This window comes from Bufo bufo, chromosome 2, assembly GCF_905171765.1.
Source record: "Bufo bufo chromosome 2, aBufBuf1.1, whole genome shotgun sequence".
In the NCBI taxonomy this organism is placed as follows: domain Eukaryota; kingdom Metazoa; phylum Chordata; class Amphibia; order Anura; family Bufonidae; genus Bufo; species Bufo bufo.
Genome location: NC_053390.1, coordinates 653,307,218 through 653,323,413, shown reverse-complemented (window position 1 = coordinate 653,323,413; position 16,196 = coordinate 653,307,218). Strand labels below are relative to the sequence as shown.

Here is a 16,196-nt window from a genome sequence, read left to right as displayed (position 1 = left end):
TTTTTGTTCTCTATATATATATACAGTCGTGGCCAAAAGTTTTGAGAATGACACAAATATTAGTTTTCACAAAGTTTGCTGCTAAACTGCTTTTAGATCTTTGTTTCAGTTGTTTCTGTGATGTAGTGAAATATAATTACACGCACTTCATACGTTTCAAAGGCTTTTATCGACAATTACATGACATTTATGCAAAGAGTCAGTATTTGCAGTGTTGGCCCTTCTTTTTCAGGACCTCTGCAATTCGACTGGGCATGCTCTGAATCAACATCTGGGCCAATTCCTGACTGATAGCAACCCATTCTTTCATAATCACTTCTTGGAGTTTGTCAGAATTAGTGGGTTTTTGTTTGTCCACCCGCCTCTTGAGGATTGACCACAAGTTTTCAATGGGATTAAGATCTGGGGAGTTTCCAGGCCATGGATCCAAAATGTCAACGTTTTGGTCCCCGAGCCACTTAGTTATCACTTTTGCCTTATAGCACGGTGCTCCATAGTGCTGGAAAATGCATTGTTCTTCACCAAACTGTTGTTGGATTGTTGGAAGAAGTTGCTGTTGGAGGGTGTTTTGGTACCATTCTTTATTCATGGCTGTGTTTTTGGGCAAAATTGTGAGTGAGCCCACTCCCTTGGATGAGAAGCAACGACACAGGACTGATGGTAGCGCTCACCTTTTCTTCTCCGGACAAGCCTTTTTCCAGATACCCCAAACAATCGGAAAGAGGCTTCATCGGAGAATATGACTTTGCCCCAGTCCTCAGCAGTCCATTCACCATACTTTCTGCAGAAGATCAATCTGTCCTTGATGTTTTTTTTGGAGAGAAGTGGCTTCTTTACTGCCCTTCTTGACACCAGGCCATCTTCCAAAAGTCTTTGCCTCACTGTGCGTGCAGATGCGCTCACACCTGCCTGCTGCCATTCCTGAGCAAGCTCTGCACTGGTGGCACTCCGATCCCGCAGCTGAATCCTCTTTAGGAGACGATCCTGGCGCTTGCTGGACTTTCTTGGACGCCCTGAAGCCTTCTTAACAAGAATTAAACCTCTTTCCTTGAAGTTCTTGATGATCCTATAAATTGTTGATTGAGGTGCAATCTTAGTAGCCACAATATCCTTGCCTGTGAAGCCATTTTTATGCAATGCAATGATGGCTGCACGCGTTTCTTTGCAGGTCACCATGGTTAACAATGGAAGAACAATGATTTCAAGCATCACCCTCCTTTTAACATGTCAAGTCTGCCATTTTAACCCAATCAGCCTGACATAATGATCTCCAGCCTTGTGCTCGTCAACATTCTCACCTGAGTTAACAAGACGATTACTGAAATGATCTCAGCAGGTCCTTTAATGACAGCAATGAAATGCAGTGGAAAGTTTTTTTTGGGATTAAGTTAATTTTCCTGGCAAAGAAGGACTATGCAATTCATCTGATCACTCTTCATAACATTCTGGAGTATATGCAAATTGCTATTATAAAAACTTAAGCAGCAACTTTTCCAATTTCCAATATTTATGTAATTCTCAAAACTTTTGGCCACGACTGTATGTATATATATATATATATATATATATATATATATATATAATCACACACACATACACATTCTCCTTGTATTTCTGTATTCACTTAGATGAGTGAGATACGTCGCTTGCGTGTTTTTTTTTTTTGTTTTGTTTTCACACACGTACCTATTGTAATTTCCATCATTGATGTGGTTTTCTATTAAGCCCTTTGTACAGGCAGTGCGTAGCACAGAGCTACTTGATAAAGAGGATGTACCTGTATATGCTCCGCAGATGTTTACATGGGACCGTGGACTTCACATAGATTTGTTTGTGCCCCCAACTGTCTTGTAGAGAATATTGTCTTGACTAAAATAGACTCTCATCTGGAACGGCATGTCTGTGATCTTCTAAATTGGTTTTCACTTTGTAGTTATCAGTGTGCTGGAGTCCTGGCAGACACAGTAAAATGTGTCAGCGTTCTAAAGACGAACTGGCAGACATCACAGTACAAATGTCACCTCCCAGTGGATGTTTACTCATGTTGTCTGCTTGTTAGATTTTCTTTTTTGCCATGAAGTGTAAGAGTATGCGCCATCTCTAAGGCTCTGTAAATCAAAGCCTCTTTGTTTGTATGCTGCTAAATTGACGGTTGATGTGATGTCGCACAAAATGTGTGTTATACTTTGCCCCGTTTACTTACTCTTAATCAGGCTCAAGTTCAGGAGAGCTCTGGCGAAAAACTTTTTACCCTCACATAACTTATGCTCAAATATGGCTAAAGTACAATACAAGATTTCATGTCAGAGCATCACGGTTCCTGGTTGGTTGTACGATGGATCCCAATAATCCTTTTGACCTAAAATGCAGTCTGTCGGAGTTCCGTCGTTGATCCACCTGCAGCACTAATCCTGCCGTCACATCTGACGGATTTGCAGCTAGAGGCTTTGAACGGTGCCTCCATTAAAATATCAATATACCCCACACAATGCCTGGGCCCCTCATACAGACAATACTTAACTGGTCCCAGACGCCTGTGTTCTCCCGCAAGTGGTAGGTCACCATCACGGTTGGCTGCACCTCCCGTTGCCAGATGTTGTGATGGAGAGATGCAGCAATTTCCATGGAGGAATACGGGAGAATACAGGCGTCGGGGACCAGGTAAGTATTGTCTGTATGAGGGGCCCAGCAATGGGGGGGAGGGGTACAGCTTTGGATAACCCCTTTAACTTTTTGTTTTATGTTGACCAGTGCACTATAAGGATTATATTTCCCTCAACTGCCCTTGTGACAATAAAAATCACAGGTGACTCTTTGGTAGTTACCCCACCTTAGTTTCAAGTGGACTACCCCTGCAAAAGAAAACCATTTTTTTAAAACTATTTCTGTAAACTAGTATGGGATTTACTAATGTAAATGTGACAAAATTCAGTCACATTGATTTCTGAAAATGAATGTGTCATTACATTTCATCATTATCATTAGTCCTCTTTCACACGGGCGTCATGTTTTTGGCACGGATAAGATGCGGGTGCGTGGCGGGAAAATGCGTGATTTTTCCCGCCACGAGTGCAAAACATTGTAATGCATTTTAAACTCGCGTGAGAAAAATTTCCTGTTTGGTACCCAAACCCGGACTTCTTCACAGAAGTTCGGGTTTGGGTTAGGGGTTGTGTAGATTTTATTATTTTCCCATGTAACATGGTTATAAGGGAAAATAATAGCATTCTTAACACAGAATGCATAGAACAATAGGGATGGAAGTGTACAAATGGTGAAATAAGATTCAGGATAAGGTGGCACTGCGGCAGACTTCGCTTCACCACTAGTCACATGGAGAAAGCGAGGGCCACGGGGCTTGTCAAGTACAAAAATAGTTCCACAAATAGAAATAAATAAGCGGCACTCACCATTCGATGCAAATGTATCTTTTACTGGGTACAGAGAGGGGGATGACAAAAACAGTGCAATCACAGACGGCCGTTTCGCGTATCACTGCTTCATCTGGCCAATACTGTCAATAGAGATGGAGGGGTTAAAAAATAATATTTAACTCACCTTAATCCACTTGATCGCGCAGCCCGGCTTCTCTTCTGTCTTCATCTTTGAGGAATAGGACCTTTGATGACATCACTGCGCTCATCACATGGTCCATCACATAATCCATCTCCATGGTGATTGATCATGTGACGGACCATGTGATGAGCGCAGTGACGTCACCACAGGTCCTTTTCCTGTGCACAGCAAAGATGAAGACAGAAGAGAAGGCGGGCTGCGCGAACAAGTGGATTAAGGGGAGTTAAATTATTATTTATTTATTTTTTAACCCCTCCAACCCTATTGTACTATGCATTCTGTATTAAGAATGGTATTATTTTCCCTTATAACCATTTCATAAGGGAAAATAATAATGATCGGGTCCGCATCCCGATCGTCTCCTAGCAACCGTGCGTGAAAATCGCACCGCATCCGCACTTGCCTGCAGATGCTTGCGATTTTCATGCAGCCCCAATCACTTCTATGGGCCCTGCGTTGCGTGAAAAACGCACAAAATCTAGCATGCTGCGATTTTCACACAACGCAAAAGTGATGCGTGAAAATCATCGCTCATGTGCACAGCCCCATAGAAATGAATGGGTCCGGATTCAGTGTGGGTGCAATGTGTTCACCTCACGCATCGCACCCGCGCGGAAATCTCGTCCGTCTGAAAGAGGCCTTAGGGATGAGTGAAGTGAACTTCGGATCCAAGATCCGAAGTGGCTTCGCTCTAAACTTAGTTTTAATGCTGTACAGAGATCCGTCTCCGTACAGCTTAAAAATGTATACGCTCTGGCGTGAGGTGAAGTGAGTGATCACCGAAGGCACCTGCACTCGCAGTAGCACCACAGCCTTCTTGCAGCTTTTTCTAGGCTATGTTGCATCACGTTCATTGGTCACATGGCTGAAGTGAATGGGACTGAGCTGCGATACCAAGCTCTACCTCCTTACAATGTGCAGTGCTGTGCTTGGTGAGCTGAGAGGAGGCAGCGGGCGCTACTGCTGATAAGATACTGATGACCTTTCCTGAGGATAGTCATCAGTAAAAATACCTGTGAAAACCCTTTTAAACACCTGTTCTAGAATTTTCACGTATCAGATGTAAGTTGGTATTACTTTTATCTGTATTCAGTGATCTGTTTCTTACATGGTCCACATTATTAAGTCCTACCATTCCTCTTACATTGCATTAACATACTAAATATAAGTGTTCAAAAGCCATTTCTCTTTAAAGTCATGAACACAAATATAAATACATTTACAAAAAAAAAAAACAGGAATTTGTTGTAATGCGTATATAAACCATACACTTTTTTGGTTTACACATTTTTTTCAGTATTTAAAGGGTTTCTGTCACCAGAATTAACCCTGTTAAACTAGCTGACATTAGCGATGTGCTAATGTCAGCTGCACCTAACTAGCCTATTCCTACTTTTATCTATGACCCCGTTACTCCAGAAATATAACTTGTATAATATGCTAATTAGCCTCTAGGTGCAGGGGGGGGCGTTGCCGCTGCTCCTAGAGGCGCCGTTCTCCCACCTCTGGCCACGCCCTGCTACACTAGATTGACAGGGGCAGGCAGCATTGGTCTCCTACTGCCAGCCCTGTCTGCCGTGTAAATCTCACGCCTGCGCCGTCCTGTTAAGTATTCGGCGCAGTGAGTGAAGGGCGCTCGACAGCTTCCTCACTGCACCTGCGCCAAATACTGAACGGCGCGAGATTTCCCCAGCGCACAGGGCCCGCAGTTGGAGGTGAAGGCTGCCTCGCACTGTCAATCTAGTGTAGCAGGGTGTGGCCAGATGTGGGAGAACAGTGCCTCTAGGTGCAGGGGCAACGCCCCCCCTGCACCTAGAGGCTAATTAGCATATTATACAAGTTATATTTCTGGAGTAACAGGGTCATAGATAAAAGTAGGAATAGGCTAGTTAGGTTCAGCTGACATTAGGACATCGCTAATGTCAGCTAGTTTAATAGGGTTAATTCTGGTGACAGAAACCCTTTCATTTTCATAAGGGTACTTTCACACTAGCGTCGCTGGATTCCGGCAGGCTGTTCCGTCTCCGGAACTGCCTGCCGTATCCGGCAATCTGTATGCAAACGGATACCATTTGTAGACGGATCCGGATGCGGATCCGTCTCACAAATGTATTGCAATACCGGATCCGTCTCTCGGTTGTCATCCGGAAAAACGGATCCAGTATTTATCTTTTTCACATTTTTAAAGGGCTGCGCATGCGCAGACTGCAAAACCGGATCCGTTTTTCCAGAACACTTAGGGCCGGATCCGGCATTAATGCATTTCAATGTAAAATAATGCCGGATCAGGCATTCCGCAAGTGTTCGGGAATTTTGGACGGAGAAAATACTGCAGCATGACTGAACTGAAGACATCCTGATGCATACGGAACGGATTGCTCTCCATTCAGAATGCATTAGGATAAAACTGATTTGTTTTTTTCCGGTATTGAGCCCCTAGGATGGAACTTAATACCGAAAAAAAAAATAAAACGCTAGTGTGAAAGTGCTCTAATCCTGTTCTTGCAGGTTGTGGCATTTTACTGTGTTTTATGCCTATACAGCATCATTTCTGTAAAAATCATGTGTGGCATATTCAAGCTAAACTATTTATTTCTTAATAACCATCTCGTATCGTCTTTTTTTTTTAGAATGAAGATGGACTTCAAGAATACTTTGAAGCAGTCGTGAAACTGTCTAAAGCTGACCCTAAGAAGATAATTGGCTGGGTAATTAAGGAATTACTTGGCCACCTAAGGCAGCAGAATCTCACCATCAAACAAAGGTCAGTCTTGTTTACTGTAAGTTTCCTAATAAACAAGCCATTCTTCTCATAAATTGAAATAATTTCCCTTTGGTATACCAGTAACACACTTCAAAAATGTCAAGATACCTACTTTTCTCAAGAATCATTAGTTATAGTGTTCTTTATAGATAAATGGATCACTTAAAGCAATAAATGTATGATTAGACTAGATATTTTCTAATGAACTATACTGGCATTTATATATGTTACAGTGGAAGTGGCTGATCAGTGAAAGTAAACTATTACCAGTTAGCGTATACCTTTATTAACCCCTTAAAGACCGGGCCTATTTTAATTTTTACATTTTTGATTTTTCCTTCTCATGCTCCAATAGCCATACATTTTAAATTTTTCCGTTCACATAGCTACATGAGGGCTTATTTTTGGCGGGACAAGATGCATTTTTTAATGGCACCATTTAATTTACCTTGTCTTGTATTAGAAAACGGGAAAAAATACTTTGTGTGGCAAAATTGAAAAAAAAAAGAATTACACCAAGGTGTTTGGGATTTTGACATCACAGCATTCACTATGCACTAAAAATGACCTGACATTCTTATTCTGCGGCTCAATATAAATGCGGCGTTACCAAACTTGAACATTTTTTTTTTTGTTTGTTTTTTTACTACTTTAAAAAAACTTAAACCTTTAGAAAAATCAAAATTTTTGTGCATCGCTGACAGCCATAACTTTTATATATTTCGGTCTACAGAGCTCTATAAGAGCTTGCTTTTTGCATAACGAACTGTAGTTTTTATTAATACAATTTTTGTAGTATATACAACGGTTATTCAATATTTTAGGGGGACAAGATGACAAAAAAAATGGAAAATTGTGTGTTTTTCATTTTTTTTCTGTTACAGCGTCCATCGAACAGGAATTAAAAAAATTAAATTTTAATAGTTCAGACATTTGCGGACGCGGCGATACCCAATATTTAGATTTTTGGGGATTCAAACGTTTAATGGTGGTTATTTTTTAAAATTTAAAACTTTTTTTCACTATTCGCCCCCATAGGGGCCTAGTACATGGGATCTTTTGATCCCCTCTCCTATTCACCCTAATAGAGATCTATTAGGGTGAATAGGATTTTTACTCGCTCCTATCTGAGCTGTGCCTCGTGCATAGCTCACCATGGAGAATGCAATGGCAGGCCTGGATCGCTTCAGCAGTGTCCAGGCTGCCATGACAACCGATCAGAGCCCCGCAATTTCACTGCCGGGTCTCCGATCGGAAGGCAGAGGGAACCGCATCCCTCTGCCTTCACTCACAGGTGCCGCGATCAGCCGTTAGTGTTAGTGCGGTCGAGTGCTGGCTGTATGAAACACCCGCGGGCGCATAACGCCATATATATATGGCGTTAAGGGGTTAAAGAGTTTTTTGCAGGATTTTACTACTGATGACCTTATCCTCAGGATAGGTCATCAGTATCTGATTGGTGGGGGTCCGACACCGGGGACCCCTGCCAATCAGCTGTTTGGGAAGGCAGCAGCATTCCATCTGCTTACCAAGCACAGCGCCGTACACTTGGTATCTATGGGGCTGAGCGTAATACCAAGCACAGCTACTATACAATGTACGGCGCTGTGCTTGATAAACACGTAGAAGGCTGCAGCACTCACAGGAATGCCAATTCCTTATCAAACAGCTGATTGGCAGGGGCTCCAGGTGTCGGACCCCCACCGATCAGATACTGGATCTGGAAAACCGCTTTAAAGTCATTAGTGAATCAGTACTATAGTGTTACATGTTCACCAATTAACATATAATTTCACTGCTTGTTGTTACCGAACGTTATAGAATATGAACATTCAAGCACAGCCACAGTTAATGCATCAAAAATTTCTGCATTTAGGTTATTTTTATATTTTTTAACTTAAGGATGCTGTCTAGTTTGTTACTTTAAGAGGACCTGTTGCTACAAAATGCAATGCATTCTGCAGTCAGTAGGAGAGCCGGAGGAGTTGAGAAGGGTAATATATTTTAATATATTTTAGTTTCTGCTGTTTCTGATTTCATTGTTCACATTGACATCTATGTATACACACTTACACAGAGAATACTATCAATCACGGATATCACCTCCCCTGTGTACAGCTTTCAGTGACTGACAGATATCTATGTATACACACTTAGACACAGGATGCTATCAATCACTGATAACACCTCTCCTGTGTACAACTATCAGTGACTGACAGCTATCTATGTATACACACTTACACAGAGAATGCTATCAATCACTGATAACACCCCCCCCCCCCCCATATACAACTGAAATCAAAAAGAGGAAAGATTTAAATTTATACATTTCACTATACATCAGTCTGCTCAGCTCCTCCTGCTGTCTGCAGATTGCCCTGCAATTTATAGCGATAGGTCCACTTCTTTTGTTTTTCTGTTGATATAGCCCTATGATTTATGCAGGGCAAGTTGTATTTTTAATGGCACTAGTTTGGGGTACATCAGTTGAATTGACTGAAAAAACAACACAATTCCGCCATTGGTTTTAGGGATTCATATTTACAGTATTCATTGTGGAATAATAGCGACATCTTAACTGTATTGTGTTGATCAGTACAATTATGTTTTTTTGTTATATTTTATTGATTTGTGTTTCCAAATTCTGACTACCATAACTTTTTTGTTTTTCTGCTGATGAAGCTGTGTGGGTGTTCATTTTTTGCAGGCAAGCTATTTATTTTATTGATATCCACTGCTCCCAGCATGTCCTAACAGCTAGGTTAGAACATCTATGATGATGGGCAATACTTCAAATTGATTAATGTAGTAGAAAAAATGTCCAGCTAACCCGTAGCTTTCCTCTAATAAGTGCACGGAACGACCCCAGTAAGTCCTGGTGAATCCACACGAAAAAACTGAAATTCAGCACTGATGTAGATCTTTAGGTCTGGTCTTTATTCACCCCAATATAAACATCTAGTGGCACCTTCTCCCACTCTCCCCTTACAGTAAATGTGTGCGAGTGGGAGAAGGTGTGAATAAAGACCAGACCTAAAGATCTACATCAGTGCTGGATTTCAGTTTCTTTGTGTGGATTCAAATTGATTATCCTGCTTCTCTTAATCCATTGATGCATTCTGTTTCAAAGTCTGTGAGCTGAGCAAAATGTATTTGAGTGCATTGTAGTGGCATGTCTGGCAATCAACAATCTCTCACCAAGGGGTACACTACCTAAAAGTAGCCTCTGGTGCTCAGAGCCCCAATCAGACCCCCGATGTTAATAAGACCCCCAATCAGACTTCAGCTTCAGACCCCCAATGTGAAAAAAAAAAACATTCAGACCTCAGATCACACCCCAATGTTAGTGACCCTCAGATCAGACCTCCAATGTGAATCACCCCCATTGATACCTCAGTTCAGACCCTTCATTTTCATCAGACCTCAGATCAGACCCCCAGTTTTATTCAGACCTCAAATCAGAACCTCGATGTTAATAAGACCTCATATTAGATCCCTAATGGTAATCAGCCCCCCCCCCCCCATATTAACCACACCTCAGACCAGACCCCCCAATGTTATTCAGACCTCAGATCAGCTATATCTTATTCCAATTAATGTTAATCAAACCACAGATCAGACTTCACTCATCCCCCTTCCAATCCAATGTCAATCAACCTCAGATCAGACAAAAAGAACTCCTTTCCTGTTCCAGATAGCGCCGCCACTCAGGAGATTCAGCGCGCTCTTCCTGCAGCACTGCACTGTGACCTGATTTTGCCCAGCGTACGCAGACTGGGCTCAGCACGGTGTCGGCAGAAAAGAGGGCAGTCAGTAAAGCCAGCACCAGGAGGACTGCTTCCCAGTCCTACTACTAATAAGCATTTTTGGTTGAAAAAAAGTGCGTCTTATAAATAAAAAAATACAGTATATAGTTTTATAGCAAACTAGTATAACTTCATTTATATCCATGCTTATTCTCGGCATTGAAGTCAAGGAGGCAGTCCTGTAAAGTAGTTGACATCCTTCCTTTATGACTGTGCATCAGGGGCGGATTGGCCATAGACCTTAGAGGGAAATTTCCCGGTGGGCCGATGGCCAGGGCGCCGCCAGGGCCCTCTTCATGGCTGGCCAGTGGAAGTTTTTGAGGATGTATTTTATACTGCTGGCAGTATTTTGTGATGGACTGTGATATTTGGCTCTGTTGGGGGGGGGGGGTATAATGTGCCACAATATGGTATTGCTGGCCCTGCCTTCCATCAATTTGCACCCGACTACAAAATGAGGCCACTTTTAGTATTTTTCCAGGGCCAATTTAAGTTCCCAGTCTGCCCCTGCTGTGACTGGGAACTTAACACAGATAGTTTTCAATCACTGATAGGACACCCTCCTTGACTTCAAAGCCCAGAATGAGCAGGAACTTAACCACCTCAGGACCTGTTATTCCTCCTGGACGTGCCGGCGCGTCCTCTCGCGAGAGGCGAGATTTCCTGTGAACGCGCGCACACAGGAGCGCGCGTTCACAGGAACCGGAGGTAAACGAGTACATCTACAGCCTGCCAGCGGCGATCATTTGCTGGCATGCTGTAGATGCGATTTTTTAACCCCAAAAAGGTATATTAGACGCTGTTTTGATAACAGCGTCTAATATACCTGGTCCTCTGGTGGTCCTTTTTGCTTGGATCGACCACCAGAGGACACAGGCAGCTCTGTAAAGTAGCACCAAATACCACTACACTACCCCCCCCCCCCCCCCCGTCACTTATTAACCCCTGATCACCCCATATAGACTCCCTGATCACCCCCCTGTCATTGATCACCCCCCTGTAAGGCTCCATTCAGACGTCCGTATGTGTTTTGCGGATCCACAGATCCGCAAAACACATGCGGACGTCTGAATGGAGCCTTACAGGGGGGTGATCAATGACAGGGGGGTGATCACCCCATATAGACTCCCTGATCACCCCCCTGTCATTGATCACCCCCCTGTAAGACTCCATTCAGATGTCCGTATGTGTTTTGCGGATCCGCAAAACACATACGGATGTCTGAATGGAGCCTTACAGGGGGGTGATCACCCCATATAGACTCCCTGATCACCCCCCTGTAAGGCTCCATTCAGACGTCCGTATGTGTTTTGCGGATCCGCAAAACTCATACGGACGTCTGAATGGAGCCTTACAGGGGGGTGATCACCCCATATAGACTCCCTGATCACCCCCCTGTCATTGATCACCCCCCTGTAAGGCTCCATTCAGACATCCGTATGTGTTTTGCGGATCCACGGATCCGCAAAACACGGACACCGCGGATCCGCAAACACGGACACCGGCAATGTGCTTTCCGCATTTTGCGGATCCGCACATTGCCAGAACTATATAGAAAATGCCTTTTCTTGTCCACAATTGCGGACAAGAATAGGACATGTTCTATAGGCTCTACAAAAAACGCAGTGTTCGCCCGATCAGGCCTGATCTTCTGCGCACACTTGCGTTCAGTCCGCCCCACCGCACAGACAGAATTTTTTTTTTTTCTGATCACTGCAAAAACACCGTAAAATCGCTGCGGCGCTATAAAGATTACTTTTGAGGGGCATGGCGAGTTCATAGAAGATTTTTTTTTTTTGTCACAAGTTAGCGGAAATTGATTTTATTTATTTTTATTTTTTTCTTACAAAGTCTCATATTCCACTAACTTGTGACAAAAAATAAAATCTCACATGAACTCACCATACCCCTCACGGAATCCAAATGCGTAAAAATTTTTAGACATTTATATTCCAGACTTCTTCTCACGCTTTATGGCCCCTAAAATGCCAGGGCAGTATAAATACGCCACATGTGACCCCATTTTGGAAAGAAGACATCCCAAGGTATTTCGTGAGGGGCATGGCGAGTTCATGTAAAATTTTATTTTTTGTCACAAGTTAGTGGAATATGAGACTTTGTAAGAGAAAAAAAAATAATTTCCGCTAACTTGTGCCAAAAAATAAATATTCTAGGAACTCGCCATGCCCCTCACGGAATACCTTGGGGTGTCTTCTTTCCAAAATGGGGTCACTTGGGTATTTATACTGCCCTGGCATTTAGGGGCCCTGGCCCCTTTATGCACCTAGGCTGCAGAAAAGTGTGGTATCGCCGTACTCAGGAGAAGTAGGGCAATGTGTTTTGGGGTGTATTTTACATATACCCATACTGTGTGTGAGAAATATCTCTGTAAATGACAACTTTTTAAATTTTTTAATACAAAGTTGTCAATTTACAGAGATCTTTCTCTCACCCAGCATGGGTATATGTAAAAATACACCCCAAAACACATTGCCCTACTTCTCCTGAGTACGGCGATTCCACATGTGTGACACTTTTTTGCAGCCTAGGTGCGTAAAGGGGCCGAAAGTCCAACGAGTACCTTTAGGCTTTACAGGGTTGCTCACAATTTAGCCCCCCCCCCCCAAAATGCCAGAACAGTAAACACACCCCACAAATGACCCCATTTCGGAAAGTAGACACCCCAAGGTATTCGCTGAGGGGCATATTGAGTCCATGAAAGATTGAACTTTTTGTCACAAGTTAGCGGAAATGGAGACTTTGTGAGAAAAACTAAATAAAAAAATTTCCGCTAACTTGTGCCAAAAAATAAAACTTCGATGAACTCGCCATGCCCCTCACGGAATACCTTGGGGTGTCTTCTTTCCAAAATGGGGTCACATGTCGGGTATTTATACTGCCCTGGCATTTTAGGGGCCCTAAAGCGTGAGAAGAAGTCTGGAATCCAAATGCCTTAATAAATTAAATGTTTTACTGTATCTTTTCTCACAAAACTATACATCAATCTGCTCAGCTTCTCCTGCTCTGAAACATACTGCCTGCAGATAGTTTGCATTTTCTTGGTGATAGGTTCCTTTTAAGGATGCATTGATACTTATAAAGTGACAACAGCGTGGCAGATTTACTGTCTGAGACAGTGAAAACTTTACACTGGACATCGGGCAGATCATCGGTAACAAACACTCGTTAGCAGTGGTCTGCCGGTGTAAAGGTGTCATTCATCAGGTAATTGGATCTTTGATGCGGTCACCTAAATCATTGTTTGCTGGCAGCAGATCGTGCCATCTAAACAGCACTCTGCTGCTGGTAAACAATGATTGTGTATGAGGACGAGTGATGGCATTAGCAATCACTACTCCCCATACTGTGGAGGAGATCCCTGCATGTAAATACAGTGGTCTCCATCACTGACGATCAGGTGATTGTCAGGGAGAAACGCTTCATTCCCGACAGTCATCTGCTCCACCGAGTAGTGTAAAGGGACCTTTAGACTCGAGAGTCTAAAAATGTACCAGATTTAGGACAGTGGCTGATGCTGGAAGGTTATTCTGGAGAACCTTTAGAATGTTCTCAGTTTATATCCTCAAAATGTTGGTGCATTTTCCTCTAAGCCATGCCCCCTTGTTGGGTATTGAGAAAATTAGTGTCTAAAAGACTTAATAAATGTGGTACGAAGCATGTGTCAGTTTTTGGTGCAAATTGCACCAGAATTCTAGTGTGTTTTAATTGGTATATCTCATCAGTGTTTCTTTAATGTGTAAAAAGTTTTTATTATCAGTTTGTCTTATTTTTTTTATTTTTTTTTAGCATGGTCAGTCCCAGCTCATTAGCCGAACTTTTAACACTTTTAGAGAAAAGAATAATTTCTTCATCTGCCGCTAAACAGGTATGTGCATATATTGTCATATTGCAAGTAAGAGATTACAGCCCTAGAAACATTTGTTGATCTCTTGGGATAAAGGATTAGAGAGACAATCCTGCTCCACTTTTACTTGGACTAGTTAACAGTAACATGTGGATATGCAATCTCCTGTTCCCACTGTGTTTCTAAGCTCTTATCCTTCTCAGCTTTTGGTTTTTGAGTGCAGCAGCCATGGATTTTCTTACTTTCTTCTGCATCATGAAACCTTTTATTGTTTCATTATGCTTAATTAGCACAATGTTATACTTAATGGATGGAGCTGTGTATTCCAGTGATGGCACTCCTGTGCCAGAGCTACTGTACATGGTAACAGCTGATTGGCGGAGGGACAGGGTATTGAATAGGCCATTAATATGGACAAGCCCTTTACACAGGCACATGATCGGGCGAACAGTGGCAATTGAGAATACTCATTTTTTTAACATTGCCCCCAAGCAATCAGCCAACAAATAATTAACTGCTTGCTTGTCGGCTGATCACGTTTTTTATGTGGACAAAGTAAGTATTGCATCACCTCATGTAAAAAGGGGATGTGTTGCCACCAATAATGGAAACAAATGATCATAAGTACTGGTTGATTGTTCATGCCGGCCATTCATTTGGGTTATTTACCAATGAAAAGTACCTTGATCGACCTGCTATATCATCGATTAGTCTCAGTTACGCATAGAAATATGGCCTTGGGCCTATTGTGGCATGTCAAACTACGCAGGATCTTACTGCTCCACCTAGCAATTGCACAGCCACTTTTTACTGACATTTGTACATATGGCGTTTACACCAGCGCTAATAAAAAATATTCTTATAAAATAATGAGGCAAAGAAAACAAGACTATGGGGATCATTTATGTGCAATGAGTTACAATTCCAGCTCACCTGTGTATGAATACTCTGCGTGCACGGAAGGACCAGGGGATCCAAAACGTGAGGAGAAAGAGAAGAAAATCCGGCACTGTAGATGCTTTGCAGTAGAAATCTTCCATTTATTGAAGCAACATAAATCCACGTACAGACCATGCAGACACCAGCGGTATTTTGTTGACACGTTTCGGACAAAGTCCTTAGTCGTAACTAGTTTTTTTTTTTTCTCTTTCTCTTATGGGGGTCATTTACTATGCTGAAATACACCTAAATTAGGCATATTTCACAATCTGCTACTTCTCCCCGCTCACGCCAGGTCTAAAATTGCAGGCAGGGAAGGGGGCGGGCCATCTCATACACCATTTTCTACGCCGGTTTTAGGCGTAGAAAAAGGTTCTTTATGTAAGACAGCTCCGGAGGCTGTCTTATCCCTCATTCACACAGTCAGTTTTTGGTCAGTGATTTTGAGCCAAAACAAGGTGCGGCTCTAAACACAGAATTGGAGCAGATCTTTCCCTTATACCTTATGTCTGTGGAGGCTCCAATCCTGGTTTTGGCTCACAATCACTGATGGAAATCACTGACCAAACACTGACGTGTAAATGAGGCTTTACATTTAGACTGGAGCTGGATGCGCCGAAGTTATGGAGAGGCCTGCGCCGGTCTTAATAAATGTCCCCCTACATGTATGTAGGTGCACTCAAAAGTTGTAAATTATAGTGATACAAAGTTTACAGAAAAAAGTTTTTCAATATTTTACATTTTTCCAGGGACTTACACAAATCATCAAGTGTCCAACATACCCCCTGGTTCACCTGGAGATTAACAGGAACTGTGTACACTTTATGGAATGGTGCTGTATGATACCACCGGTCATACTGTTTTCCAGTGATAGGCAGAGGCTGAATGCTACCTATAAAAGTGGGCAGTGACTGAGGAATTAGACATTATCCTCACCATTGGTGTTACCTGATTTTGGAACATTCTGAGCATTCCCTTGGATCACTATTGAAAAACTCCTGTGCATCACTCATACAGACTAGTTATCAGCTACCGAGTATTCCGGGAGGTTCATCATCTATAGGGTGCATGCAGTTGGCTGCCTTAGATTAATTTTAGATGAGTGTGTCCACTGCAGAAAACATGCTCCATGTAGAAGCATGATTTCCCTTTGGACATTGCTCCTTCCACAGGACCGGACCACATGGCATAGCGATTCCATAATGCTGTGTGTCTCTGGCTGACCTTGCATCTACTGAATTATACT

At 42.6% G+C, this 16,196-nt stretch overlaps 1 protein-coding gene across 2 annotated transcripts in view; it reads left to right on the top strand.

The window, feature by feature from the left end:
- GATB (glutamyl-tRNA amidotransferase subunit B) overlaps positions 1 to 16,196 on the top strand; it is a 248,921-nt gene that overhangs the window by 218,865 nt on the left and 13,860 nt on the right. For both annotated transcript variants that reach the window (XM_040418542.1, XM_040418541.1), the window contains 2 exons: positions 6,207 to 6,340; positions 13,954 to 14,032. In XM_040418542.1, coding sequence (XP_040274476.1) covers positions 6,207 to 6,340; positions 13,954 to 14,032 — 213 coding nt within the window. The remainder of the gene's footprint in view (positions 1 to 6,206; positions 6,341 to 13,953; positions 14,033 to 16,196) is intronic.